Raw genomic sequence first — 26,369 nt, 5'->3', positions numbered from 1 at the left:
TACCGTAAATTAAAAGTTAATGAAAATATTTGAAAATTCAAAAAGTTCTAATTATAACGTTTGGAGATCTTAAGAATAATGTGTAATATGAATCTCAGTCTCTTCTATCAATTAAAATAACTTGTTACGTGAAACATAGATCAAAGAGTGTTGGGATCATTGATATTAGAAAGTGGACATTTTGATTCGTTTGTTTACTGTATTTGGTTAATTAATAAAAAACGTCTAGCTTGGTCTAGATAAGTAAAATGTTATTCGGCCTTGTTATCCTCGATAAAGAAAATTGATCTTTTACCAAGTTTTTCTTTGTTCCAGATCAAAAATTGAGATAAATTAGCAATGATTTGTCATTTTGTTAATATTTTATATCCTATATTTTAAAGCAAGGGAGACTTTTATTGTCTTTGCATTCACGTTAGATACTCGGATGTACTTTTCGTTTTGTTACAGAACTCACACATACATGTATAGCTCTTTGGAATTATATTACTTTTAATTACCAATTGAAAATGTAAAAAGAATAATGAATAATAATGGTTATTAGATATCTCATGTGTGTGAGATGAACATGTATTTTAAGTTAAGAAACGTCCTTAATTAATTACTTACTTCTTTACAGATGTTCACTCACATTTGAGCAACATTTTATGACATTTTTCAGTTTTCATATATTCTGTTAGAGATATATTTAAAGAATAGATTGATCCATTACATAGAGTTAGATTCCTATTGAAAACGTATATTTTATTACTTTTTATGAAATTACCTCCATTTGATATAAAATATCTAAAAAGTGGATTATTTCTTTTGATAACAATATAATTTCTAGTTTTACATTTGCATTTGATAATTATTATATCAACTACCTGAAACAAAAGGCAAGTTTTAAAATAGTGTGTAGCTTCAGAATTCATCTTTCTTCAATCAATCTTGGTTGCACAACTAATATAGACAAAGGGAGGTAATAATAATTTTATAAAACTGCATTTCTAATGAACTTTGGCAAAATATGTACTTGTCAGTGCATATCTTTCACAATTTTAATACAACAGTGCTTATATTCACAGTATTCCTATGCAAAATTGTTTAGGCGTAAAAAAAAAGTTTGTTTCCGGTATCCCGACCCTATCCTAAATTTTGGCCTGACCCTTTAGGGCCTTGGAGAATATTTTTTTCAACTTTTTAAAAAAAGTTGCAAAACTACACTTTTTATACTTTAAACATGGTCAGTGATGTTAGAAATAAACTTTCTGATGCTCTAAAGGCATAAGCCCCTTATTTGTAATCATTTTTTGACACAAAAATAATTTCCGAAAAAGTCCCAATTTTTTTCCGACCTATCTGCCCTAATTGTTTTAGCATGTTACCGAAACAAAGAATTTTTAGGCCTTATTTAGTTTATAGAGAGGAGAGATATATATTTATAAATGCTAAAATTACGCTTACATTTCTTGGTTGGGCCAAAGAGCTATAAAAATATGTATTTTATACTTCTTTGGTTGGGCATATCACTGAAAACATACCTTGTATTAAGGATTTGGTGAACACCAGTTTGTGTAAATGATCAGATGGCTAAGTTTTGAACAAACCCATTAATTGACCAAAATCCTATTAACCACCTTTAAATGACTTTATTTTGCATTGTTGCAATCTGCGAAGTACACACTCCAAAATATTTCGTCTAACATTGAGAAAATTATTTCGTGAATTGACGTTAACCGTAAATATTTGGAGCGGAAGTGAATCGGAGAGAGGTTTCATTTCGATTAAAAGTTACGTTTATTATTATTTATCTAAGAATGGCATCTTGTTCAGCGATTACAGCAATAATATGTGTTTTAATAACCACTGTTGCTACAATAGTAGCGTTTTCAACTCCAAACTGGATGGAATTTGAGGGGAGTTCAGGGGATATGCTGTGTCAGTGTTTGAATTGCGATTGTGGACTCTGGCTACATTGCAGCGGAGGGTCCCTTTCATCAACGGGCTCGTTAGACAACTGCAGATGGTTCTTTTCTGATGACTTCCTGGTTGAAAGGTCCTTGCCAGGTATGTTACATTGATAGTTTTATGAAGAAATGCTGCAAGTGTTGAGTCTGAAGAGGAAGAACCCCTGCTGTTTTTCATTAGCAAAGTTCCATCTAAAACCATAGAATCTGAAACATACCATATTCATAGACGGAAGTCTCATTTAGTGTTGTGACAGTCACGAGAATGCTGACAGGGTCAAACACTTACCATGTTTTTCAAGAAGCTGGAATGACTATTTAGTTTTAAAACTTCAGACACAGGACTGTGGCCTCCCTGAATTTAATGGAGTTTGCCAAATTAAGAACAAATTCTAGAGCAACCATGAAAATTCTGATTTCCAGTTGACTCCCACTGTAGAATTTTCAGACAAAATAATGTTATCATCATTTAACTATTGATTCAAATGTTACTGGGACACAATAAAAAAAAACTAACAGTTATGTGTTCATTAAAATGTTTATACTCACTCTCGTTTGTTAGCCATTCCTCTTCTGGTTTAATAGTGTTAAAACATTCCTAACAAGGAGTACTCTCTGTCACTTTAATATCACTTACTAAATTGCAAATTCTAAGCTAATTTCAGTTTTCAGTATCTATTAATTCTTTGAATGCAGTAATCAGGTCTAGGATTATAATGATATCAATATATTTTTTAGTCCGTAAATATAGTTACAGACTTGGTGCTGAAATTATTATTTAACTCAAAACCGTAATTTGAAATTAGGTATGGGATAAATACTGAAAAATATGTTGTAAAAGAAAATAAATATAAGAATGGTCCGAGTATCAATAGCTTCCAGTTGACATAAATCCCAGACACATAATTCTATATAGAAATAATATTAAAATATGTACACATATAGATGTCAACCCTTGTTATCAATGAGCTTAAAAGCAGGCAGTAGGCATATTAACATTCAGCATGTTCATAAGAATACAGGCTGATTCGGACCATGGCTGATTCGGACCAAATTTACTTGGCTTATTCGGCCCAAATTGTTTAAGTTTTCCTGACACTTATGTCATGAGTAAAAGTAATACTTATGAGTATTAAGTTTAATGTCTGATGCAAAGAACAATTAAAGTCCTTATCAAAATGCATAAATGATGCATTTTAGTTTGTCAAAACTTCTTACCTGTTTGTATGGTGTATATTTTATGTCCTTACTTCAAGTTAAACATCTATATAAGCTAATCAACATTATTTTCTGAAAATTGCTGAACCATCCAAAATTTATGGTCATTATTGACTGTTAAATAAAAGTTTGTGGTCTGAATCAGCCAAAATATATGGTCATTATCTACTTTTATTCAAAGTATGTGGTCCGAATCAGCCAAAATATTTGGTCCGAATCAGCCATGGTCCGAATCAGCCACGGTCCGAATCAGCCTGTTTCCGTTTATAACAGTTTAAGTTCAAAGTTCTTCAGAATATTACAGTACACTGTATCATACATTCAAAGTTCTTCAGAATATAATACTGTATCTTACAATGCACTTTATCCAAAAAAAATTAATGTCACGTGGTTAAGCCCAAAATATGAAATTCCCTGCAGTTTAATTGTGACTATGTCAGACCTCATGCATGTACAACTGGAACATGGGCTCTGCAAGTTCAGTTGTTTTGATTAGTGGAACACATGAAGTTTCAAAAATTATTAAATTTCTTCAAGGGGTTTACAGTTTTCATAAATAGTGTTAAAACACTCTTTTGCTATAAATTATTTCTTAATTAATCTTACCTTGTTATGGTCATTTTAAATGAAAGATGAAATCAGTTAAAATAAACCCATGAAGTTCAGCCCTTGGAGTATTTAGATTTGGATAGAGCCAGACTGGAAATTAATCTTTGGATATTAAAATACTGTTCTTGCTACACAATTGTTTGGAAGTGCTTGAAACACATAATTCAGTCTTGAAATACATAATTCACTGAATTTTACTTGAATTGTGCATAGATCTGTATTCATTTTATGAGTCATTAACTAACCATGTTCAAATTAAAAAAAAATGCTGATTTTATAGACAAAATTTCAGACGTTGTTGGGTTGTGTAATAATAATAATAATAATAATAATAATAAAAATATGTTTTTCCCCTCTATTATATAAAATTGTGGTAAAAAAAATGATCTTTTCAGTGCAAAAAGTACTGCAAAGTTAATAAGGAAGATTATCAAAAACACAAGGCATTATAAAGAAAATGTAGTTTAATATCTGAGTCTGTAAGATAATACAATGTCATGTATTACGCTGTTATTATTTTAGAGGGGTGACTGAACTTTTCCTCCAATTTTGACCAAAATTATGCAAAAATTCCAAAATCAAAGGGCATGGGTCTTCTTCCAAATGTACTTAAAAAGAACATGGGTCTGAGTTTGGGAGGTTAACATTTATAGCCCAGTTGTTCAAAATTTTAACAGGTGATTATGCTAACAGTAGAATAACTTTTAGTGAACATTATATTTCAAACTTTTTTGAAACTTAGTAGTAAAAACAAAATTATGAATTAACACTGAAAATTGTTTATGATTAAGTCAAAACATTGTTCTAGCATCTCACACCAAGACTAATATTTTCAGTCAAAATTTAACCAGTTGGTGGTATTAGTTTAACAGGCGGTTAAAGTTTCTAACAACTAGGCCCTTCTGGTGATATCATAATGAAACAATATATATTCATGTTTCTTCACTGGAAATAATTTTGATAGGAGTCTGATTTATTTACATGTAATTCATTAACATATTAATTAAACTGAAAGAAAGAGATTTTCACTCTTTAAAGTTTAACTCTTTTTTTTTTCATTCCTTGATTGTAAAGGAAGAACGAAAGGTAAAAAGTTGTAGAGTAAGGATTTAGAAGCACTTGTCATTGTTTTTGGACATTGTCTTTACTAATTAATTGCCACTTTTTTGACAACTTGGACATTTTTTACCAGTTTTATGATGTAATCTGTTGTAATCAGCAGTGTGTTAGTGACAGGTGGTGTAATATTAATTGTTTCTTCGTATGGCAACTAAAGGGACATTCACTCTGGTCTCCAGTCACTAATTTTTGCTCATTTGACATTTTTCTTTCTATTAATTCCTGTAAGAGCATTAATATTCATAATTTACTGATGCTCATGCAAGTAATTGTCTAAATTTAGTGGTTTTAATTGTTATTTTTCTTACTTATGACATAAATTATATAGTAAAACTGAAATTTGTGAAATAGGACTTGTTTGACCTGACTGTTATATTGTTCAAATTACTAGTTCAGCTCATTATTGAGAGGTCCCTAGTTTGAACCCTATGTGTGGCATGTATTGTATCTTTCAAATTGGCTAGGTAATAGCTCAATTGGTAGAGAGCATTTCTATGAATGTAGAGGTTTCTAGATTGGTCCCCAGGTGTGGCATGCATATACATGATTGTATGTTTTTAGCTCACCTGAGCAATGCTCGGGTGAGTTTTTATGATCGCTCAATGTCCGGCATCTGTCTGTCTGTGATCTGTCAATATTTAGCTTGTGTATGCGATTGTGTATTTTTTCAGAATGATTACCTTGATCAAAATTAGGTCGAGTTTGAAAATTGGTCATCTGAGGTCAAAAACTAGGTCACTATGTCAAATCAAAGAAAAACCTTGTGTTTGCGATAGAGGCTGTATTTTTCAATTGATCTTCATGAAATTTTGTCAGAATTATTACCTTGATGAAATCTAGGCTATTAAAGTTCAAAAATGGGTTATCTGGGGTCAAAAACTAGGTCACTGGGTCAAATAAAAGAAAAACCTTGTGTATGCGATAGAGGCTGTATTTTTCAATTGACCTTCATGAAATTTGGTCAGAATGATTGACTTAATAGAATCTAGGTCAAGTTCGAATATGGGTCATCACGGATAAAAATCTAGGTCACTAGGTCAAATCAAAGAAAAACCTTGTGTATGCGACATGGGCTGTATTTTTCAGTTGATCTTCATAAATTTATGTCAGAATGATCACACTGATAAAATCTAGATCTAGTTTGAATATGGGTCATCTGGAGTCAAAAAGTAGGTCATTAGGTCAGATCAAAGAAAAACCTTGTGTATGTGATAGAGACTGTATTCAATTGATCTTCATGGAAATTGGTCAGAATGATTGCCTTGATAAAATCTAGGTCAAGTTTGAATAAGGGTCATCTTGGGTCAAAAACTAGGTCACTTGGTCATATCTAAGAAAATACTTGTTTAAACTCAAGAGACCATATTTTTGGTCCAGTTTTAATGAAAATTGGCCAGAATATTTGTTTTTTTATGAAATCACCAGGTCAAACATGTTTACACTGTTATGGTATGTTTCTCAGGTGAGCTACCTAGGGTCATCTTGGCCCTCTTGTCTATGACAGAATATAGTTGTCTGCAGTCATTTATCTTCAATGGAAAAGTTGTTGGTTTAATACATGACAGTCACATTGTACACTTGCTTTGTGCAGAGAAAAAGTCAGTATTTTTATCAGCATCCAGGAAGCATGGAACACTAGTAGGTTTAACTAACTGCTGTTGCATAAGTGAAACACTGTTGAAAATGTTTACTGACTGTTGTTGCATAAGTAAAACACTGTTAAATCATGAACTAACTGTTGTTGCATAGGTAAAACACTTCTACCTGAACAAACATATTTTAGAAACATTCTATTTTTGAACAAAAAATGTCCTGTATGTTCAGTAATTGACCAGAATTATGGCTACATTATTTTAGTTTCAATTTCTATATTGTTTTTATAGATTTCTTTAATTCATGTGCGTATTTAGTAAAATCATCTGTGAAACGTTACATTACTGTTTTTTTTAATGTTTCATTTTTAGTACATTATATCTTAACATTTTTATTAAAGTTCCTTTGAAGCACAATTAGGCTACATTAAAATGTTGCAAAAAAACAATGTCAGATAGAGTAGGTATTTTTAAAACAACATCACTTAAAAAGAACATTTTTTTTATTCTGTAAATTGAATTATTTGATACAAAAGTATGATAGTCAAGTATAAAATGGGCGTTCCAGTTTTATCATTCACTTTCTAAAGTTGATAAAAATGATTCGGTTTGTTAGGTGTGGCTTCAGGCATGGTTTACCAGTAATAGGGAAAACTGGTTCGTTTAATGTAACATCAGTGAGAATCAGCATGAATGAATTCAAACGTTTGCAGACTTTTATAAAGTGTTCATTAAGCCATAATGCTGCTGTGCCTTAATCTGCATAACCCTGGGATGATACAGGCTTTAAAGACCTGGTTCAGTATATTGCAGTTGCTTTAAAGACAAAGCACAGTCTATATTTTTTTCAGTGGCTTTTAAGACAATTGACACAGTCTGTTTATGGTCAGTGGCTTCAAAGACATTGTGCAGTCTATGTTTCATTTTAAAGGTACATGATAGCCTATATTTTCACAGTGTTTTCCCAATGGCAGACTTTTCTGAATGCATACTTTTTTTAGCGCATGGATAAAATGGAGAATAATCAGAATATTTATGTACCATGTAGAATTTAAGAATGTATCATTATATGTCATTTCATTGCTACTAAAAGGAAGATTCAGTCTTAAAACTTGCTTTGCCATATATGTATATAATATCATTTGTGTTGTGCTTTATGAAAATTTCATAGCAATACACTCATTCTCTTTTGAAATATATAAAAATTTGTATGAAGAATAAATGGTAATAATGGTAAATAATACTGTTTCTTTTTCAACACATACTGTTGAGTTTTTTGGTAAACTTCTAATCAACATGGCTCAAAGTACATATTATATCAGCTGGGGTTGCTATTAATGTTGATCTTTCATATTTTGCTTAAAAAATGCTTAACACAATATTTAGCATTTTTCTTCCTGTGTTTATCATATGTCTGAATGAGAAAGTGATATTGAAATAATATTAAATGATTCTGTAAAAAATAAATTAAAATGAAGGTAATTCAAGGTCCTTTTATGATTAAATAAAGATTAAGCAGTGTTTTTTCCACCAGCATGAAGAAAACAGATCATGGTTATTTGTTCCACTAAAGCTGTCTCGTGGGAGTAATGCCTTTAAACCTTTCGATAAAAAAAGCCTGTTGCAAGCAGACTTGTACCAGAACTGTTTACTAGATTTTTTTTCTTTTCTTTCTTTTTGTTGGAAATACTGTTGAAGGAAATATGAAGTGACAACTGAAGTCCTGTCAACAGTTTCATCTTGAAGTTTTGCTGTATGTACATTGAGTTTTTCGTTCATCATGGTGGAAAACATCACAGAGAATTATGAAATCCTATGTGAGATGTTGTATACTGTTCTTCAACATCATGCCATGAATGTATATGTGGTAGTGTCTGGCAACACATGGACTTGGCTCAATCAACGTTCTGGCATTCATAATTATTTGAAAATTTTATATTGAGTTTTTTTTTCTGGAAAGAAACTTCATTTCAGAGACAGAAAGAGATATATGATTCTTAAATACAGTGAATCTCGGCTCGCACAAGTATGGATGCTTTGAGCACGTCAGTGAGTGATAAAAGCATCCATTTGGGTTCAGTCTGTCAACCTCTTAATACTCAAAAGCTCTATCTCCCTTAATGATACTGGTACAGATGTATAACCAGGAAGAATTAATATATAGAGCTGACATACTTGGAAAACATGTTTACATGGTACAATTCTGTTTGTTTATAGTTCAGATTTACAATTGTTTATCTTAGTCTATATGAGAATAGGTTCAAAACTCTGGATGTAAATATTCTGATCTGTAACCCAGTTAATTACTGGAAACTTGAAACCTTCAATCTGTTTGCATATCCTATATATATCATATCAGATTTATTAATAGGCTTTCTTATAGTATCAAAGTTCTGAAATAACTAAAGAATCCCTATCAAATTGCAAGCTGTAATGGGGCAACTGCAACTGCAATGATTTGTTTCTCCCACTAGATAGGTGTTTCTTTGATTGTTTCTTGTCTGCGAAAAACTGAGAATTCTTTGATATTAAGCTGGTTACCAAAGTAAAATATGTGACCTTATCAAGTCCCAAGATTGAGATCAAAACAAACCAATCATATTGCAACATTGCAGTATTAAATAATTGAAAGATTTTCTTTTAAAGTTGGGTGTGGGTGGGATGGTGAGAGTGGAGGAATAGATCCACTCCTACAATTCAGTATCTGCAATTCAAGAATCCCCTGAAGTGTACATACAGGACATAGTCAGTTGCTTTTTAACGCGGAGGTTGCGCGAAAAAATGACTTTTCATCTTGGTCGTACTATATGGCCCATAGTGACTAGATCTGGTGCATCTACAAAAACATAAAAGCAAAAAAGTATTAAGAACATTGCTTAAACAGCTTAAACAGTTTGAAACAAGATGCTATACAATGTAGTTTTGATTATTTTATCTTTCATGTTTTTGCAACAGTGCCAGGTTTTTTTGTACATTTGTTTAATACCTATTTATTCTATTTTACCTATAATTTCAGTAGGTAGGGTTACTTTTTAGGATGCAAAATAAACTCTTCAAAGCTTTGATGCTCTTTCTTATTCAATGAGTCTTCTGCCAGCTTAGCTCAGTAGGGCAAGCACAGATCTAGTAACAGATCGCAGGATTTTGAGTTTGATCCGTGGGCCTTTCTTTAAGGATTGATAAAAGACATTGTGTTGGAAAGTATTTGTCCTTCACCAAGTTGCCAGTTACTTGCAGAAAACTGGTTAATACTGGTACAAAATCTGGGAACACTGGTTAGGTTAACTGCCCTTAAATTCAGTTGAAAATCTGTGCAATACTGGTACAAAATCTGGGAACACTGGTTAGGTTAACTGCTCTTAAATTCAGTTGAAAATCTGTGCAATACTGGTACAAAATCTGGGAACACTGGTTAGGTTAACTGCCCTTAAATTCAGTTGAAAATCTGTGCAATACTGGTACAAAATCTGGGAACACTGGTTAGGTCAACTGCCCTTAAATTCAGTTGAAAATCTGTGCTTAACCCATAATGGAAGCAAATAATTTCAAGAATTTATTTGTTTGATTTATTTTCAATATCTTTATGTAATAAAGTAAATAAATTCATCTTTTGAAAGATATTGCAGAATATTTCGAAAGTTTATGAGGTATTAATATATTACTTTAAATTATGATAGTATGATAATTTTGGGGTGGGCATTAAAGATGTTTTTATTTAGTGAATTTATTTTGTGCGGTCTGTCTTTTTTGTTGACAGCCGAGATAAATTTATGCAAATTTAAGTATTTCCCACTGTTTTTAATTTTATTTATGATTTCCCCTTTCTGAGTGATCTTTCAGGTGCTTATAATATAAAACTTCATATTGAAATAAAGTTAATGTTTAGAAGTCTGTATGTATTACAAGTTAGACTGGATTCAATATAATTATGCACTATCAGTGAAACCGTCTTTATCATGTCTAAGGGATTTTCAGATTTAATGGCATAATCAGATATTCCAGTTGGATTCAATATAATTATGCACTATCAGTGAAACCGTCTTTATCATGTCTAAGGGATTTTCAGATTTATAGGCATAATCAGATATTCCAGTTGCCCCTCCAGACATTATGTCAGGTACCTCTTTAGAATTATCCTCTTTCCACAAGTCTTAATATAGATAACTTCCTTACATGAATGAGTAGGGTTTCGAACCAAAAGCATTGAGAGGCTATAAATTTTATGTCGCTTCGCAGAGACCCTGTTTACTTAAGTAAATCAACTTGAAGTATTATGTTCTACTAGATGCATTCGCATTGACACAATATTTAGAATCCGACTTTAGCAGTAGTATTTATGCCCACCCCATCAGCGCAATAGGGGAGAGTGCAGATCTGTGGATTGAGGGGTTGTGAGTTCGCGGGTGAGGCATTATGTACACGACGATTTGGTGTAAGATGTTGTGTCTGAATTCATTCATCCTCCACCTCAGATACATGTGGAGAAGTTGGTAGTTATACTTGCAGAAAACAGTTTAGTACTGTATAGAATCCAGGAGCACTGGTTGGGTCAACTGCCTGCCGTTACAAAACTGAAATACTGTTGAAAAATGGGGCTAAACCCAAATAAACAAACAAAAAATAAAAAGCAGCATTATGCAATTTATATTCCACTGAAGTATGTTACTAGGCTTCTATTCGACACTGACTTTGAAGTGATGCAGATGATTCTAAGATAAAATTTTCTGCAGTGTTTATCAAACACCTAGCAGATATGAGCTGAAGTTTTGGTATAATGTATATTATAGAATTAAGTCTTTTAAGAATTTTTGGTATGCTATATAATATGAAATTAAGTCTTAATTTCTACACAGTTAGGACACACACACAACACCAAGAACATCAGGGTCAGTGTTCACAGCTGTAGCAAGATATATCAGTGTAAAATTTTGACAAGTTTGAGTGAAAAATGGGCCATAAATACATCCAGAAATTATGCACACTAGCAGGTGCACTAAAATAAAGGTATCAAAAAATATGTTTTGAAATTATCCATCTAGCCTTTTTTATAAGGCAGATGCCAATTAAAATACTGTTAAATGTTAAGATGGGAGTCAGGGTAATTAAATATCTAGAAAATCATGTACGATGCTAGTAGGATGCTATATAAGATTTTGGGAGAACCCAGCTGTGGAAATCATTATCATATTTACAGGCTATTATGTTTTAGCAGAAAGTATACTTTGTACTGTAGCTTGGAAAATATTCTTGATAGGTTTATTTTGGCAGATATTCTTTGTTGTGTTTCACATTACACAGACAAAATATAGGTCAGATGGTGACTTTTCTAGCTTTGAATGGTGTAGGAAGACTCAAGGTGCTCTTTTTAGGCACATGACCTGTCAGGGTGGCACCTTGGTGTAGAGCCACCGGCCTTTTATATGCCAGCAGGATGGCTATTTGGCTTCTGTGAGAATTTCAAATCATTTGCAGAGTTTCGAAACCCACAATAATGTCAGAGGAGCAAAATTTAATGTTTCTGGTATCTTTCTGCTAACATATCTTCCACAAAGTTACTAGGCAGTGAATATATACAGTAAAACCTGCTTAAGCGGTCACCTCTAATTTACAGCCAACCTGTCTTAAGCAGCCAGTGTCTCATTTCCCAAAATTGTCATTTATTCTATAAATTACCTGCATTAAGCAGCCACCTGCTGTAAACAGCCACTTTTCCCCACTCCCTTGGCTGGCTGCTTAAGACAGGTTTTACTGTATATGGTTTTGCCAGACTCAGTTAAAATGTTTTGCATGAATTGATGAAGGGGAAAAGTATCAGCATCACGATCGAGTGATCCAGTGAAAGTAATGAAAACAATACTAGCAACTTTTTTATTAAAGAGCTTTCTTCATGGGTGAAAGTTTTCAGTATTAATACTGAATTCAGTATTTTGAAGATTTTTTCTTCTATACAAGTGATAGGAAATTAGTATTGAAAGTCTTGATTTCAGTATTTTAAAGTTTGACAACTTTCACCCATGTTTCTTCTAAGTATTGTGTTAAGCAGTTTCTCTGAAACTCATTGTCAAAAAATCATTTGTTTTTTTCTCCAAAGTCTGTTTTTTATATTAAATAAATTTGTAGGCATAGATGTAGTTGGTATCACTTATTAAGTTATTATACTTGTCTTATGAAGCATTATTTTTGATTCTGTAGACCACATGTTGATTTCGGATCTGATATGGAGTCTATTATTAGAATATCAAATCACAGAACCTGCACTGTTTTTCTAAAATTTTGCCCAATAATCATAAATTATGAAGTTCATTTATATGGCAAGAATGCAAGGTAGCCCTTTCATGACATTAATTGCTTTAATTAGTTGGTATTGTAGTTTTTAATTACCAGTAGTTCGTATTATCTTTTTTAATCACCAGTAGTTCATATTATATTATTTTTAAACAAATTTTGATTAAGGTAATGTAGCTATTCATTTTAATTAAAACAATTTGAATTTTTGTGATGTGTTAATTTACCTAATTTTATGTATTTTCGAGTAGGAGGAACTTGTAATAAATGTCTTGTTTTGAAACAAATCCACTTACTCATAATCTCAGATGTTGACAGTCTCAAAACTTCCTGTAAATGATATGAAGATTTTAATATGGTATGTGCCCTGTTTTAATTCTACATGTATTTAGTTTAAACTAGGCTGTCATTAAATAATTGTTTGTTTTTGGTAACGCAACCCAACATTTTTTTGTGTAGATAGGTACATGTAGGTAGGGAATTTTTTTTTACATAATTATAGTCATACAGGGATTTTTTTTTTCATCTGACAGGCCAGAAAAAAAATGTTGGGTCACAGCGGTTTCCATGGTTAGTATATGTTACCGCAAACAAATGTTTTTTTAATGATAGCCATAGTTCAAATGAGCAAGACTGAAAGCTTATATTGAGGTGTCTAGGACGCTCAATTTGACCATTTAGCAAAATCTGTAATATTAGAAAACTGCTATGATATTTACAGAGATACATAGATCAAGTCAGTTTTTTAGGCAGTAATGTTTGAAAAACATGTTGTTGGAGTGGGGATTTTGTATGCTTTAGCCTTTAGCCTGTTGGCGGCAAGTGGTTCTGCCTTTGCGACCAGTGCAGACCAAGATTAGCCTGCACATCCGTGCAGTCTAATCATGGTCTGCACTGTTCGCTATTCAGTTGGTAAATTTTAAGTAAACACCCCTTTGAATAATAAATGGTATTGCCCAAATTGAATGATGGACCAGTTCATTTTAGAAATTTAGCAGGGTAAAGGTTTAGGGACTTCCTACTGAAATATTTACTTGTAGTTCCCTTTCATAGGTAGAGAAAGATGAAATTTATTTGTTGCACAAATGTGGTGATGCTCTAAAGAGAGTAATGTCTTCTGGAAAAGAAAACACACCAGTTGTAAAATCATTGTTATTTCATGGGAACTATTTTTCATTGATTTTGTGATTGCTTCTTTCCATATATAAATTTATGTTTAGAACTTGGTGTCCATAAATTCACGATCCATGAAATTAGGCAGTTCGGCAGAATTTGCCAGAAAACATTAAATTCACGGTATGTCTTTGTCGAGAATTATGTCTGTTAGCAAATAGTAAACTGTCTAATCTTAAGGCACCATAGTGTCTACACCCCTAGTAGGACTTCAATGTTTAACCCTTATCATGCTGGACACGACTGATTCTGCCTTTGCAACCAGTGTAGATCATGATCAGCCTGCTAATTGATGCAGTCTGATTATGATCTGCACTGTTCGCTATTCATTCAGTATCTTTGTGGTAAGGACCCCTTTTAACAGTTATTGAAAGATGGACAAGTTCATTATAGAAATTTAGCAGGGTAAAGGTTAACAATCTATCAGGTACAACCACACCCCTTACAAACATTAATAACTTAAGTATAATATTATATAGGCATTAATTTTGTGTATTGTCAATAATGTTCAGTTTTTGAAAAATCTCATACAAGATGATAACTTGTAAGAAGCTTTTATTGTCACAAAATGATACACTCATCATGACTCATGTTTAAACAATATAGTGTTTTTTATCAGTTTTACTAACTGATTTTACTATAGCCTTAAGTGCATTCTTTCAGATTGAAACAAAAGGTATTATCAGTAATTTGTATTGAATATTCACCTATCATACTGTTATTGTGGATGGTAGATGGTGGCTCCACATTAAAATGTTCAATACAGAAGTAGCTTAGAGCAGTATGCGATGTGTTGTTGGTACAAAAATGTTATGTTTTATGGCGCTATCTCTTTATGTAAATTTTCTTGTTAAAGGCTTGTTAATTGTAAAGTAACTGCAAAACATTTCTCTTTTATGTGTAAAACATGTTCTCATAAAAGAAGCACTAGGTCTGTTGAGGGGCAGTAAAGATTTGCTATTTTGACCACAATGTTTTTTTTTTTTGATGTTTTGTAGATTTTTATCTGTCTCAATTATATATTTTATTTCTGTCTGTATGATTTGTTTCCTGTTTTCAGACAGATATTATCTTCTTAATGTCTTATACATTTCAGACCTATGTCTGTCACATGTTCAAGTTTTTTCCTATTTTCAGACATACTTGCCATAATCCTGAAAGGGTTAAAATGCTTTAAATCTTTATCTTTAAAACAGATGAAACACTCACTTTCCAGATAGATTTAATACGTACTTACATGGTTAGAAAAGCACTACTTTTAATATTGCACATGAACTGTTATAGATAGAACCATAAAGGGAGGTAATAAAAAACAAGAGAATCTGAATCTAATTCTTACGTGTTTCCATAACATAATAATATATAATCTGTCAGTTACTAATTTTAAAAGCCTTTGGAAGAAATATAGCAATAATTTCCTGATATCTAAATATTTTCACTTTTGTTTTGTTGTCGAAGTGCCTTCAAGTCTGTGACTAATACTCATTACTGTGTAATTTATGTCCTGTTAAAGCCACATGTACAATTCAGACTTATATCTGGCTGATTGTGCACAGTTTATTTCCCCTTTTCAGACTTATATTTGCTGAAAACTGTACACATTTCAGACTTATGAGATATTTGTACGATTTTGTTTCTTTTATTTTCAGACTGGTTCAAAGCTGTGCAAGGCCTGATGTCATGTGCCCTGGCTAGTACACTGCTGGCTCTTATAATTGGTCTGTTTTCACTGTGTTGTGAATGTAAGGGATGTAACCCCAACATGGCAGCCGGTGCCTTTGCTAACCTTACATGTAAGTTCAAAGTTCAAAACCTGGCATTATGTTTGTATATTGTGCAATTATTAATATTTGAGGGGAATTAATTTTGATGGATTTATTCTTCGATCATGTGGATATTCATGAATTCATATGTCAACGAAATAGCGTTTTTTTATGCAAAACTGCAAAATTTTATTCCCGCAAATTTAAATGATTTCTCATAATTACCTGCATGTAGATCTTGGATTGCTATACTAGGGCCTTCCCAGAATTTCTATAACACACAGGGCAGACATTTTTAACTTCAAGAACTATAATCTATTTGCCCAAAAGGTGTAATATTCCATAGGGTACATGTATAATGCTTTATTGGCGACATTGCTTACATTGAACGCCATATTGTTACAAGAGATGTGTCCACTTTCTTTGATGATGGCCGTGGAAAGCAGTAGAATGCAAAGTTAGAATGTTTGCTAATCCATTAACCATCACTAGTTGACAGTATTGTTATTTCATAAGTTTATAACTGTTAAAAGTATGTGTTAAGTCGTTAGCTCCACACATTTAAAACATGCGAAGCGTTACCTACCAAAATGGAAAATTTCAAAACAGCAGTTCATTTCTTAATAAATCATGTATTCAACTGTTTGAAAATTCTCTCACCACTTACGAATGTTTTTCATTTAGTCTTATCTGATAGTTGCTGAAAAGGCCGTACAAATATGTACAATGTATTTCATAAAAATATGATTTAAGTTTTAAGCCTAACCTTAGCCCTTAATATATCTGTGTACTGACTATTTTTATTGAAGAAAAAGAAATTGTGAATTCATCCTTTAAACATAAAACTGTAAATTCTTTATTTGTAGTTATCCTGCTGGCAGTATCAGTGTGTGTGTTCGGTGCCAAAGCCCATATGGACCATAGTGCAACAGTCATTCAAGAACAAGGCCAGTCCTTCCCGACGTTTGGCTGGAGTTTCTGGGTAGCTGTGGGCGGAGCAGTTATGGCCCTTATATCATCATTGCTTTACTTCTGTGTAGGGAGGAAGGACGATTATTATATGTAATACATAGACAATAAATGTGTAGGAACCTGTATAATACATATAAATTATAGTAATGAATAGAGAATGAACGTATCTTTATCTAAGCATGGGCAAAAAGTTTGAAATCCTTAATCAGGGCAACTCTTCATCTTTAGAAAGTACAATATCAGATATAAAAGTTATCATATTGGTATTATATAATTTAACTGTATGCATTGGCTGTTATTTATAAATGAAATTTTAGAACATTGAGAGAAACGATCGCTACTGCTTCTGTATTCAAGGATGCATTGATTTGTGTATTTGATATGACATTCTGATGAGGTTTTTCCTCACAATGTCAGTTGTGCTAGAAAATGAAATAGGAGAAGATGAGTTCTTCATGAATTAAGTGTTGAACACAATATGGGACTACAGATGCTTACACTCAAAACTTTTAAGTATTGATATTTTCAATGTGCATATTTCAGCTATTGAAATATGCTGTAGAAAATGCTTAACTGCAACAGAAGTATGACCAACTGTGTTTTGGTGTTATCGACACATGGCGTTCTTGTGGTGATAAAATATATACAGCATCAGGGAACTATTTTCATGACTTTTAATGCTAAATATGGGTTAAAGATTATTAAACTGAGTTTTAGAAACCAGTCACAAAATTCTGTTTACTGATTGGTTGACTTTTATGCTCAATTTTTAAATTGACCAATGGCAGGGCTGCATCTGGAGACTGTTCTTTGTCAAAACTCATTATAGTGATCTTAACCTTGCACATGCAGTTAAAATATGTCTCAGACTCTATTATGTTGGCTGATGTTTTTGCCATACATAGATTTGTTTAGCCTGTTTGAATATCAAGACATGACAGAACCAATATTTTAAGTGTTTGATTGTGGGGTTAATATACGTAGTCATTATATTGCACATTACATGATCGTATGATATAGAGTACTTGCTTATGTAAACGCTTAAGTTAGCTGAGAGAATTTCAGTTGCAAAATTAATATATTAATCTGAATGCTTGCATTTAGTCGCACATCTTTTGATGGGTGAGCTCGGTTTCAAAACGAGTGCCGAAAACGTTTGATTTGAAGTAACAGTTGTATATACTAAACAGCGAAAGAAAGTACAGCAAAAATGAATGATATGCAGACGCACCCCTAAAATACCTAACTGATTTCTTACAAAAAATGGAAATGTATTTATGGCCTAATATATATTCAGGGCTAAGATATAGAATGACTTATTTTTGTAGAGCTATAATGTTCAAATTTTTATACTTTTTTTATTGATGGTTTTTATATTTGTACAGTTTTTACATAGTTCTTTGCACTTTTGTAGGTAGACATTTCCTATACATCACAATGCTCAGGAAAGTTACTTTATAAGTTATTGTAGATTGGGTTATATTTGCAATTTTTTATTGTCGAGCCTGCTGGTGGTGAGCTCAACATAGATGTCGCAGCGGCTGTCCGGTGTATGTGCGTGTGTGCATCCGTCCGATTTTTTCCAGGCCGTAACTTACCAATGGATCAAGGGAATTTTAAATAACTTGGAACATACGTTTGCCTCATTGACATGGTGTGTCGAGTGGAAGAACCGGATTGGAAGCTTAAGGGTCAAGGTCATACTTCGAGGTCAAAGATCAAAACTCTGTGCTGTTTTGCTTGTCCGGGCTGTAACTCAGCTATGGATTGAGAGATTCTTAAATACTTTGGCACAAATGTTTGCCTTGATAAGATGATGCGTCATGTGCAACAACCAGAAAATGTTAGTCCTTTTGACAGCTGGCGGGCTCGACATGTTGCCCGTGGGCATCTAGTTCCAGTAATATTCGCAGTGGTTCTGTTTTTAGTACTATTAGTGATGGTCCAATTTCTACTAATATTCGCGATTTTTTTATTTCCTCTAATATCCATGATTTTGTTTCCGCTAATATTCACGCTGATTTCAATTCCGCTAATACTTGTGATGGTTCACTTCCTGCTAATACTCACGATGATTCTATTGCTGCTAATATTCATGATGGTTTTATTTTTGCTAATACTCGTGACGATTTTATTTCCGCTTATATTCGTGATGTTTTTATTTTCTCAACTATTCGTGATGGTTGTATTTCAACTTATATTCACAGTGGTTTATTTCAGTCCATTCTTGTGTTGTCTATAATATCTACAATGGTTTTATTATCACTTATATTCATGAACGAACAAACTCAGAACTCTTGCAAATATTTAGCAGTAGTATCTTCGTACAAATCAGTTGTTAGGAACCGCAAATTCAGTGAAGTGTAAGATTGTTGTTTATCAGATCATGAAATAAAAGCGATGCAAAAATGATCTAATCTACAGTACTCATAAATTAAGACTAACATTAACTGATACAAAATTTGATGCATTTTTTTATCAAAGTAAACTGGAACTCATTCTGTTTATAGAAAGGAAATGCAGATGTTGCAGAAGTTTTTGTGGACTGCACATAAATTGAAAGGCAAGCAAAATCATCTTAGTCATTAAAGCAGGCATTGAAATGGAAATTATCATAAATTTAACAAATATCAGGATGGAAATCATGTTTTTTTTTAAATGAAATTTTTGCAAAAATTGGCAGTCTATGCAAGGAAATACCAATGCCTAAAAATCGCATACAAGATTATCAGTATAATTGCTGTTGATCATTGCACTTGACTGGTAGTATTCATTAAAAATAGGGAAATATTTTAGAGTCTTATAGGCTTAATTAGGAAAATAAAGATATGATTAAAAATTTAAAAGATTGTAAAGTGCTAAAAGTATAAATGCCATACATGTTAAAGACGTACAGGTTTACTAGGTTGTGAGAGGCAGTTTTATACATGGTGGATTCTTTTACTCTCATGCTGTGCAATACATTTTCGCATCATTTTATTAATCTCATGTATAAATACGATTCATAAGCCAGTGTATATAAACATACATTATCAAAGTATTTCATGTATTTATTGGATATGTTTTGTAGTGACAAAAATAGTTGTCAAGATTCTTGAGTCTTTGAAAACTGGAAAGGGAGTTTTATGTACTTTGCAAAAAAAAAAAGAGAAGATATTTGCCTCAGTTTGGGTTTTTTGTTGAATTATGTAAACTGGTTCATTATACTACAAATGTAAACCTGTTATTATATTCGATTCTTAAAAAGAAGTGTTTTAAAAGCCTGGTATGTAATTGATGTATGACAGTATACTTGTTTACTGAGTATATATTCTTACTTGAACAAAAGTAATCAATTACAGCTGATTACATTTACAATTACCTCAGATCTATGTATCAAAGGTTTATAAATTTCTGGATTTTAGCTCTGGCAGTGCAGAATTTTCTGCAATGTGTAAACTAAGCAAGTAAAACAGACATACCTATCTTTCTCATCATATGTCTGATAAAAGTTGTTATTTTTAAGAATTGACTAGTAGTCATTATCATAGGTAACCTCCTCCAAAAAGGACATCTATTTTAATATCTCTGTTGCAAAAAGATCATATTACTGCAAATATTCTTATCTTTGTTGCAAACATAAAAACCGCCACACAATCTTGTTTAGAAAGGCTCGAGACTCTTCTCTTAACATTATTTCATGTCATGTACGATGTTTGTGAGTTACTGTGTACATCATTATTTTATGTCTGTTTTATGTTCTGCTGTTGTTATAAATCATAAATGTGATTTTTGTTTCAAATTGATTCTTTTTTGTTCTGTTATATGTTTTAAGATTAGGTTAAGTAAGAGACTGAAATTCTGTTAAATTTCCCTGTTTGTGCTCTACTCTAAAAGCAGATTGTTAAAGTGTGGTGAAAATTTTCTTTTATTTAAAATTAAATATAAATAAATGAGTCATGCCATGAGAAAACCATCATAGTGCGTTTGCGACCAGCATGGATCCTGACCAGCCTGCGCATCCGTGCAGTCTGGTCAGGATCCATGCTGTTCGCTTTCAAAGCCTATTGCAATTAGAGAAACTGTTAGCGATCAGCATGGATCCTGACCAGACTGCGCGGATGGGCAGGCTGGTCTGGATCCAGACTGGTCGCAAATGCATTATGTTGGTTTTCTCATGGCGTGGCTCAAAAGTATTAGATATTGAGAAATAGATAAAAGAAGTTAATACTGGTACTAAATACTTGTGAAGATCCTTGTAGAATATTGGTAAAAAATGTATTTATTATGATTTTATTCTTTTGGAATAGTATTTTTTATTCTCATTAGAGTTACATAGCAAATATTCTTATGTCAGAAAGTTAATAACTTTGTATAACCAATCTTATATAAAGTACATGTACATTTTTTAAAAAATGTGAGGGCTTCATTTTATCTTTTAAAGTTTTTCAAGTCACTTTAAAAAGTAATTTGAAGTGTGAAATGCCTCATCCAAACATTTGTGAAGAATTTCTTAACAAGTACCAATATTATCTACAGTAACACACTGCTAGCTTGAACATTAATGGGTCAAGTACCAGGACTGACTCGGACAGTTTGTATGGTCCCTGACCATTTTCCACACAATTTCTACATTTGGATTGCTCAGAATCCAGGCATTTTGCTAATCCATTTGTGACTTCAAGCAATCTGTGTTTTAATGTGTGTTTTACAGTAATCGAAACCAGTTTCAGGACACCTTTTACTGGTAATAAGTAGGTATGTTTAACCTGTAGCCATCTAAATTTCTAAAATGGACTGGTCCATTATTCAATTTATATGCAACATTTATTATTTGAAGGGATGTTCACTAAAAACTTACTGACTGAATAGCAAACAGTGCATCTGTGCAGGCTGATCTTTGTCAGCACTGGTCGCAAAGGCAGAATCACTTGCTGGCAGCAGGCTAAAGGTTAAAGTTGCTATGTGAAAGAATGCAGTGCTATTGTATTTTTTTTATGGACATTTACAGTATAAATTTGCATTTACATTGTATCATATTCATTCATTTTTAACACACCTTGGTGCTACTCATACATGTATTATGCTTGGCTTTTAAATTATTTTGTGCATTCATAAATATGAAATATGAGATTTTATTTAAGGCTTTTGAAACCTGTAATCTGCAGCAGCGTAAATTCTTAAAAATATTTTTTTTTCAAGGGATTTTTAAATGTAAATATGTCTTAATTGCTTTCAAAGTTATATTTAATAATGCAATATTTATACAAAGTCGATGAGAGCTGAATTTTAAAAATGTAATTGTATGAATGCAAAGCTTTTGTTCTTTGAAGTGCAATGTATGTTAACTGGTCTTGATTCAGTTAATTTTTGCATTATGTTGAAATACTAAATGAGCTGCGCCATAAGAAAACCAACATAGTGCATTTGCGACCAGCATGGATCCAGACCAGCCTGCGCATCCGCGCAGTCTGGTCAGGATCCATGCTTTTCGCTAACGAGTTCTCTAATTGCAATAGACTTTGGAAGTGAACAGCATGAATCCTGACCAGACTGCACATCTGCACAGTCTGGTCTGGATCCATGCTGGTCGCAAAGCCACTATGTTGATTTTCTCCTGACACGGCTCAAATGCATTTTACATGAGACATGGTACTATATACCATCTAATATGCTTCATGCAAAATTTTTTGTGAAAATTTTTAGATTTTACAACTGAATATTTTACACAACGCATAATTATATATACTGCTTATGTACTGCTGAGATTGTGCAGGGTTTTATGAAGTTACAATATAACTGTATTTATACAGGCTTCAATTTAAGTACATGATTGTGCTTTCTTCAGGTAGTAGATGCATAATGACCATCAGCATTTTTGTTCGATAACTTGTTTTATGTATTCCATTTTTCAAAATTTGTCTTCCTCGGCTGGTATTGAAAATATAATCTGTAAAAAGATCCTTTGGAAGCATAGAATGCAACCAAGCAGAATAATAGCAGACTCGGTTCAATTGAGTCTGTTCATGAGAGGTAATGAAATGTGCAACACCTCTCACGCCCCCTAGCACCGGCGTAAGTGGAACTCTATTACACAGAGTGCAAGCCATGTGGCCGTATATGATACAGTAACAGTCACAGCATGCAGAAACAGTGTACATGTATACGTAACATGGAGGAATAACAGGTGCACTACATTAAAACAACAGACAAGCAAAAGTGACATCTTAGCATTTTTAAGTTTTATGATTTTGTCATGGAATGTTTTTACTTCTGGCAGTACTTTGCACAGTTTCAGATTAAACTATTTTTTGCCAGTTTTCCCGGTATAATATTAAGGAAGATGTCATCTGAATTTTAAAAGGTTAATTTTTTGATAAACATTTATATACTGTTTTAGTCATCAAATGTAGCATTACATAAAGTAGTATTAGTACGTATTTAAAAGAATTCCGTACAGGTTTCAATTATCTCCCTTTTGTGCCATAGTGTATGATAGAAAACACTTCAAAATGATATTTTTATAGTTTGCACAGTAATTAATGTTGTATAGGTTTATGTATGTTTAATTTTTGATTTTAGATTATTTGGTTGTACTTTAAATCTTACCCAATTACATAACAGAATTGTGATTTACAGGTTTTTTTTGTGTGAAATAATGTATCATTGTGTACGATTTAATGGAAGTCTTGAGGTTTATCAAATAAAGTGTGATGAAAAAACCTTGAATAAACAAGGTCTCATTTCGTTCACATGAGATATAGTGAGATTTCAATCTTTGCTTTTAATTGAGTTTCAGGTCTTTATTATTTTATAGAAGGAAGTTTGCTAAAGGAAATGAAGTGTTCGGTTTTTAGTTTGGTAATTATTTTAAAACACTGCGTAACAGTTGTTTCAGTGCTACTTTCTGTATAGTAATTCACTTGAAATTCTTATTTGGAGTTTCTATTTTAGTTTTGATTAAATGACTTATGTTTAATATTGTATATTCAGGCTTCAAAATTAGGCTTTCAGTATCGTGGTCATGTGAATTTTATCCCATATACTTCATTTATGTGGAAGTATTTATAACTTATTAGTTTGCTTTTGGTCAGAATTGTTTTTAACCATACAGGAAAAAGTACATAACAAGACAAGTAAATGACCTTATTTGGCATGTATTTTTGGCTGTAGAAGTATTGAAGGAAAAATTACTGTTACTCTTGTAATGGATATACCTCTTGCCATCTGTATTTCTAGTCACAGGATGATTTTTATGCCCCCGGCATCTACTGATGCGGATGCATATAGTGATTGTCCTATCCGTCCGTCCGTCTTTTCGAGGGTAACCAAATGGGACCATTTCGTCTAGCATCAATGCCCCTAACTAGAATGACTTGATACTAATGCAGATGTAACCTGTGACCATTCCTCAACTTCAGACATCACCTGACCTCAGTTTGACCTTTGCCTTGAACTTGACCTCGTTTTGGACTTAGGTTGCTTTGTATCAACAAGGATGCCACCGGAGGCATCAGGCGTTTATTGAACGCAGCTCCTTGTTATTTTAGTTTTGATCACTGTCTGTGTTAATTAATGAGTACCAGTATGTAGATTTATTTGGGTTGTAACTACTACTTAAGGATTAGAAATACTTGCAAAGGAATCATTCATGTTCTTATTTTCAGTGTTAATGCAAGTATTTACCCTTTGTATGTAGTCTGTTTGAATGAAGTAATTCACAGAACAGTTGTAATGATTAAAGAGAAAATGGTTTTAGTGCTTGCAAATTAAAAAAAAAAAATCTCTTACACTCATTTTGCTTTAACCTTACACAGGTGTAAGAGCAGTACAAAATTACTGAAAAGAAAAAAAAAACAAGTTAAAATATTTGGTTTTTGAAAGATTGGACAGGGAAATACATCTTCAAGTATTTCATATTTAAATGAGACCAATGTAAGACAGTTGAATTTATCTTGTAGGATTTGGTGATATTCTCTAACTTACATAGTGGCCTCACATCATGGAGGAAATACAGCTTGTAAAATCTTATTTTATTACATTTCTGTATGTATTTAAGTAATGGTATGTTTTATATTGTGATGTCACCTGGTCTAATGGTTGTTTTTACAATTTTTTTATAAATGTTTGTAAACTTGTACTGCTGATTTTATATAAAATTCAAATTTTGCATTTTCACTCTCAGCATTTTATATAAGATTTAAAAAGATAAGTTATTTTAATCCTTCATGATTTTTGTGCCCCCCAAGGGAGGCATATTAGTTTTCAGCTGTCCGTCCATTCGTTCGTTTGTTAGTCACAACGTTAACTTTTTGCATGAAGGCACTTGACTCGCGAACCACTGCACCCAGGACCTTCAAACTTCACATGCTGATAGTACTTATTGAGTACACCACCCCTACTGACTTTGGGGTCACCAGGTCAAAGGTCAAGGTCACAGGGGCCAATGTTAACTTTTTGCATGAAGGCACTTTACTCGCGAACCACTGCACCCAGGACCTTCAAACTTCACATGCTGATAGTACTTATTGAGTACACCACCCCTACTGACTTTGGAGTTACCAGGTCAAAGGTCAAGGTCACAGGGGCAAATGTTAACTTTTTGCATGAAGGCACTTTACTCGCGAACCACTGCACCCAGGACGTTCAAACTTCGCATGCTGATAGTACTTATTGAGTACACCACCCCTACTTACTTTGTGGTCACCAGATCAAAGGTCAAGGTCACAGGGGCCAACGTTAACTTTTTTAGCATGAAGACACTTTACATGCAAACCACTTCATTCAGGACCTTTAAACTTTACATGCTGATAGTACTTATTGAGTACACCACCCCTACTGACTTTGGGGTCACCAGGTCAAAGGTCAAGGTGCTGCGGGGACATTTGTCACCATTAGTGACAGCTCTTGTTTTTTATCAACATGCAGATATAAGATTTCAAAAGGATCTTTTCAGTATCTGAAGAAAAGGTTAAATATTTTGGTAGTTTCATTTTAGCTGAATTTCTGGTAAATTTTCCATTTTTGTAACTGTATCATGTAGATGTACTAGTAATACATCTGTGACATGAGTTGTTTTTAAGTGTTATTTATGCCTTTTTTTTTCAACTTTTGAAACAAAGATTTCAGGTTATGACATCTTTTCAGTTCTTGTTCCCAAGGAATTCTTCATAATTTAACCTCGACTGTATATCAGTATTAAATGTGAATACTCAACATTTTTAAATCAAAGGACTAATTCTCATGTTGCCATAATTAAGCCTATTAAATGCAGATTGTTTTGGTTTTTTTGATTGAAAAAAAAAAAAAAAAAACCAGAGTAAACAATTTATCTCGAATTTAAAAGCTGTAAACTGGTAGTTAAAAAAATATGGTTTAGTTCTTCCCAGAAGTTCTGACTGGTTGGCTAAAAAAATTTCACACTAGAAGCTTTAAGGTGAAATTTTTTTTTAAGTTTCCAGTCATAAGCCAGGGTAAAAATCAACAGGATCCGAAGTTTTAAAGTGTTTTGAATATAAAATGATTGTTATAAAAGGGCAGTTTTTAACTCAGATGTACAGTTTCGTATTTAAATGTATTTTCCCAAAATGGCTGTATTTTCAGTTATTCTGTGACCTATCTTTCTATTACTACTTATGAATAGAATCTTCGTGTAGATATTTATACTATTGACCATAATATATAATAAATTGGTTTTGGTAGATTTGTTA

The 26,369-nt window shown here is 32.7% G+C and overlaps 1 protein-coding gene across 1 annotated transcript; it reads left to right on the top strand.

The window, feature by feature from the left end:
• The first annotated feature begins 1,739 nt into the window (after window positions 1-1,739).
• Window positions 1,740-26,369, top strand: LOC123561883 (uncharacterized). Its single transcript, XM_045354562.2, has 3 exons — window positions 1,740-2,049; window positions 15,595-15,738; window positions 16,575-26,369. The coding sequence occupies exons 1-3, from the start codon at window positions 1,800-1,802 to the stop codon at window positions 16,772-16,774; spliced, it is 594 nt and encodes a 197-aa protein (XP_045210497.1). The 5' UTR covers window positions 1,740-1,799; the 3' UTR covers window positions 16,775-26,369.

This window comes from Mercenaria mercenaria, chromosome 10 (assembly GCF_021730395.1).
Source record: "Mercenaria mercenaria strain notata chromosome 10, MADL_Memer_1, whole genome shotgun sequence".
Taxonomy (NCBI): Eukaryota; Metazoa; Mollusca; class Bivalvia; order Venerida; family Veneridae; genus Mercenaria; species Mercenaria mercenaria.
Note: the sequence above shows the minus strand (reverse complement) of the source record. Positions and strands in the feature narration are given on the sequence as shown.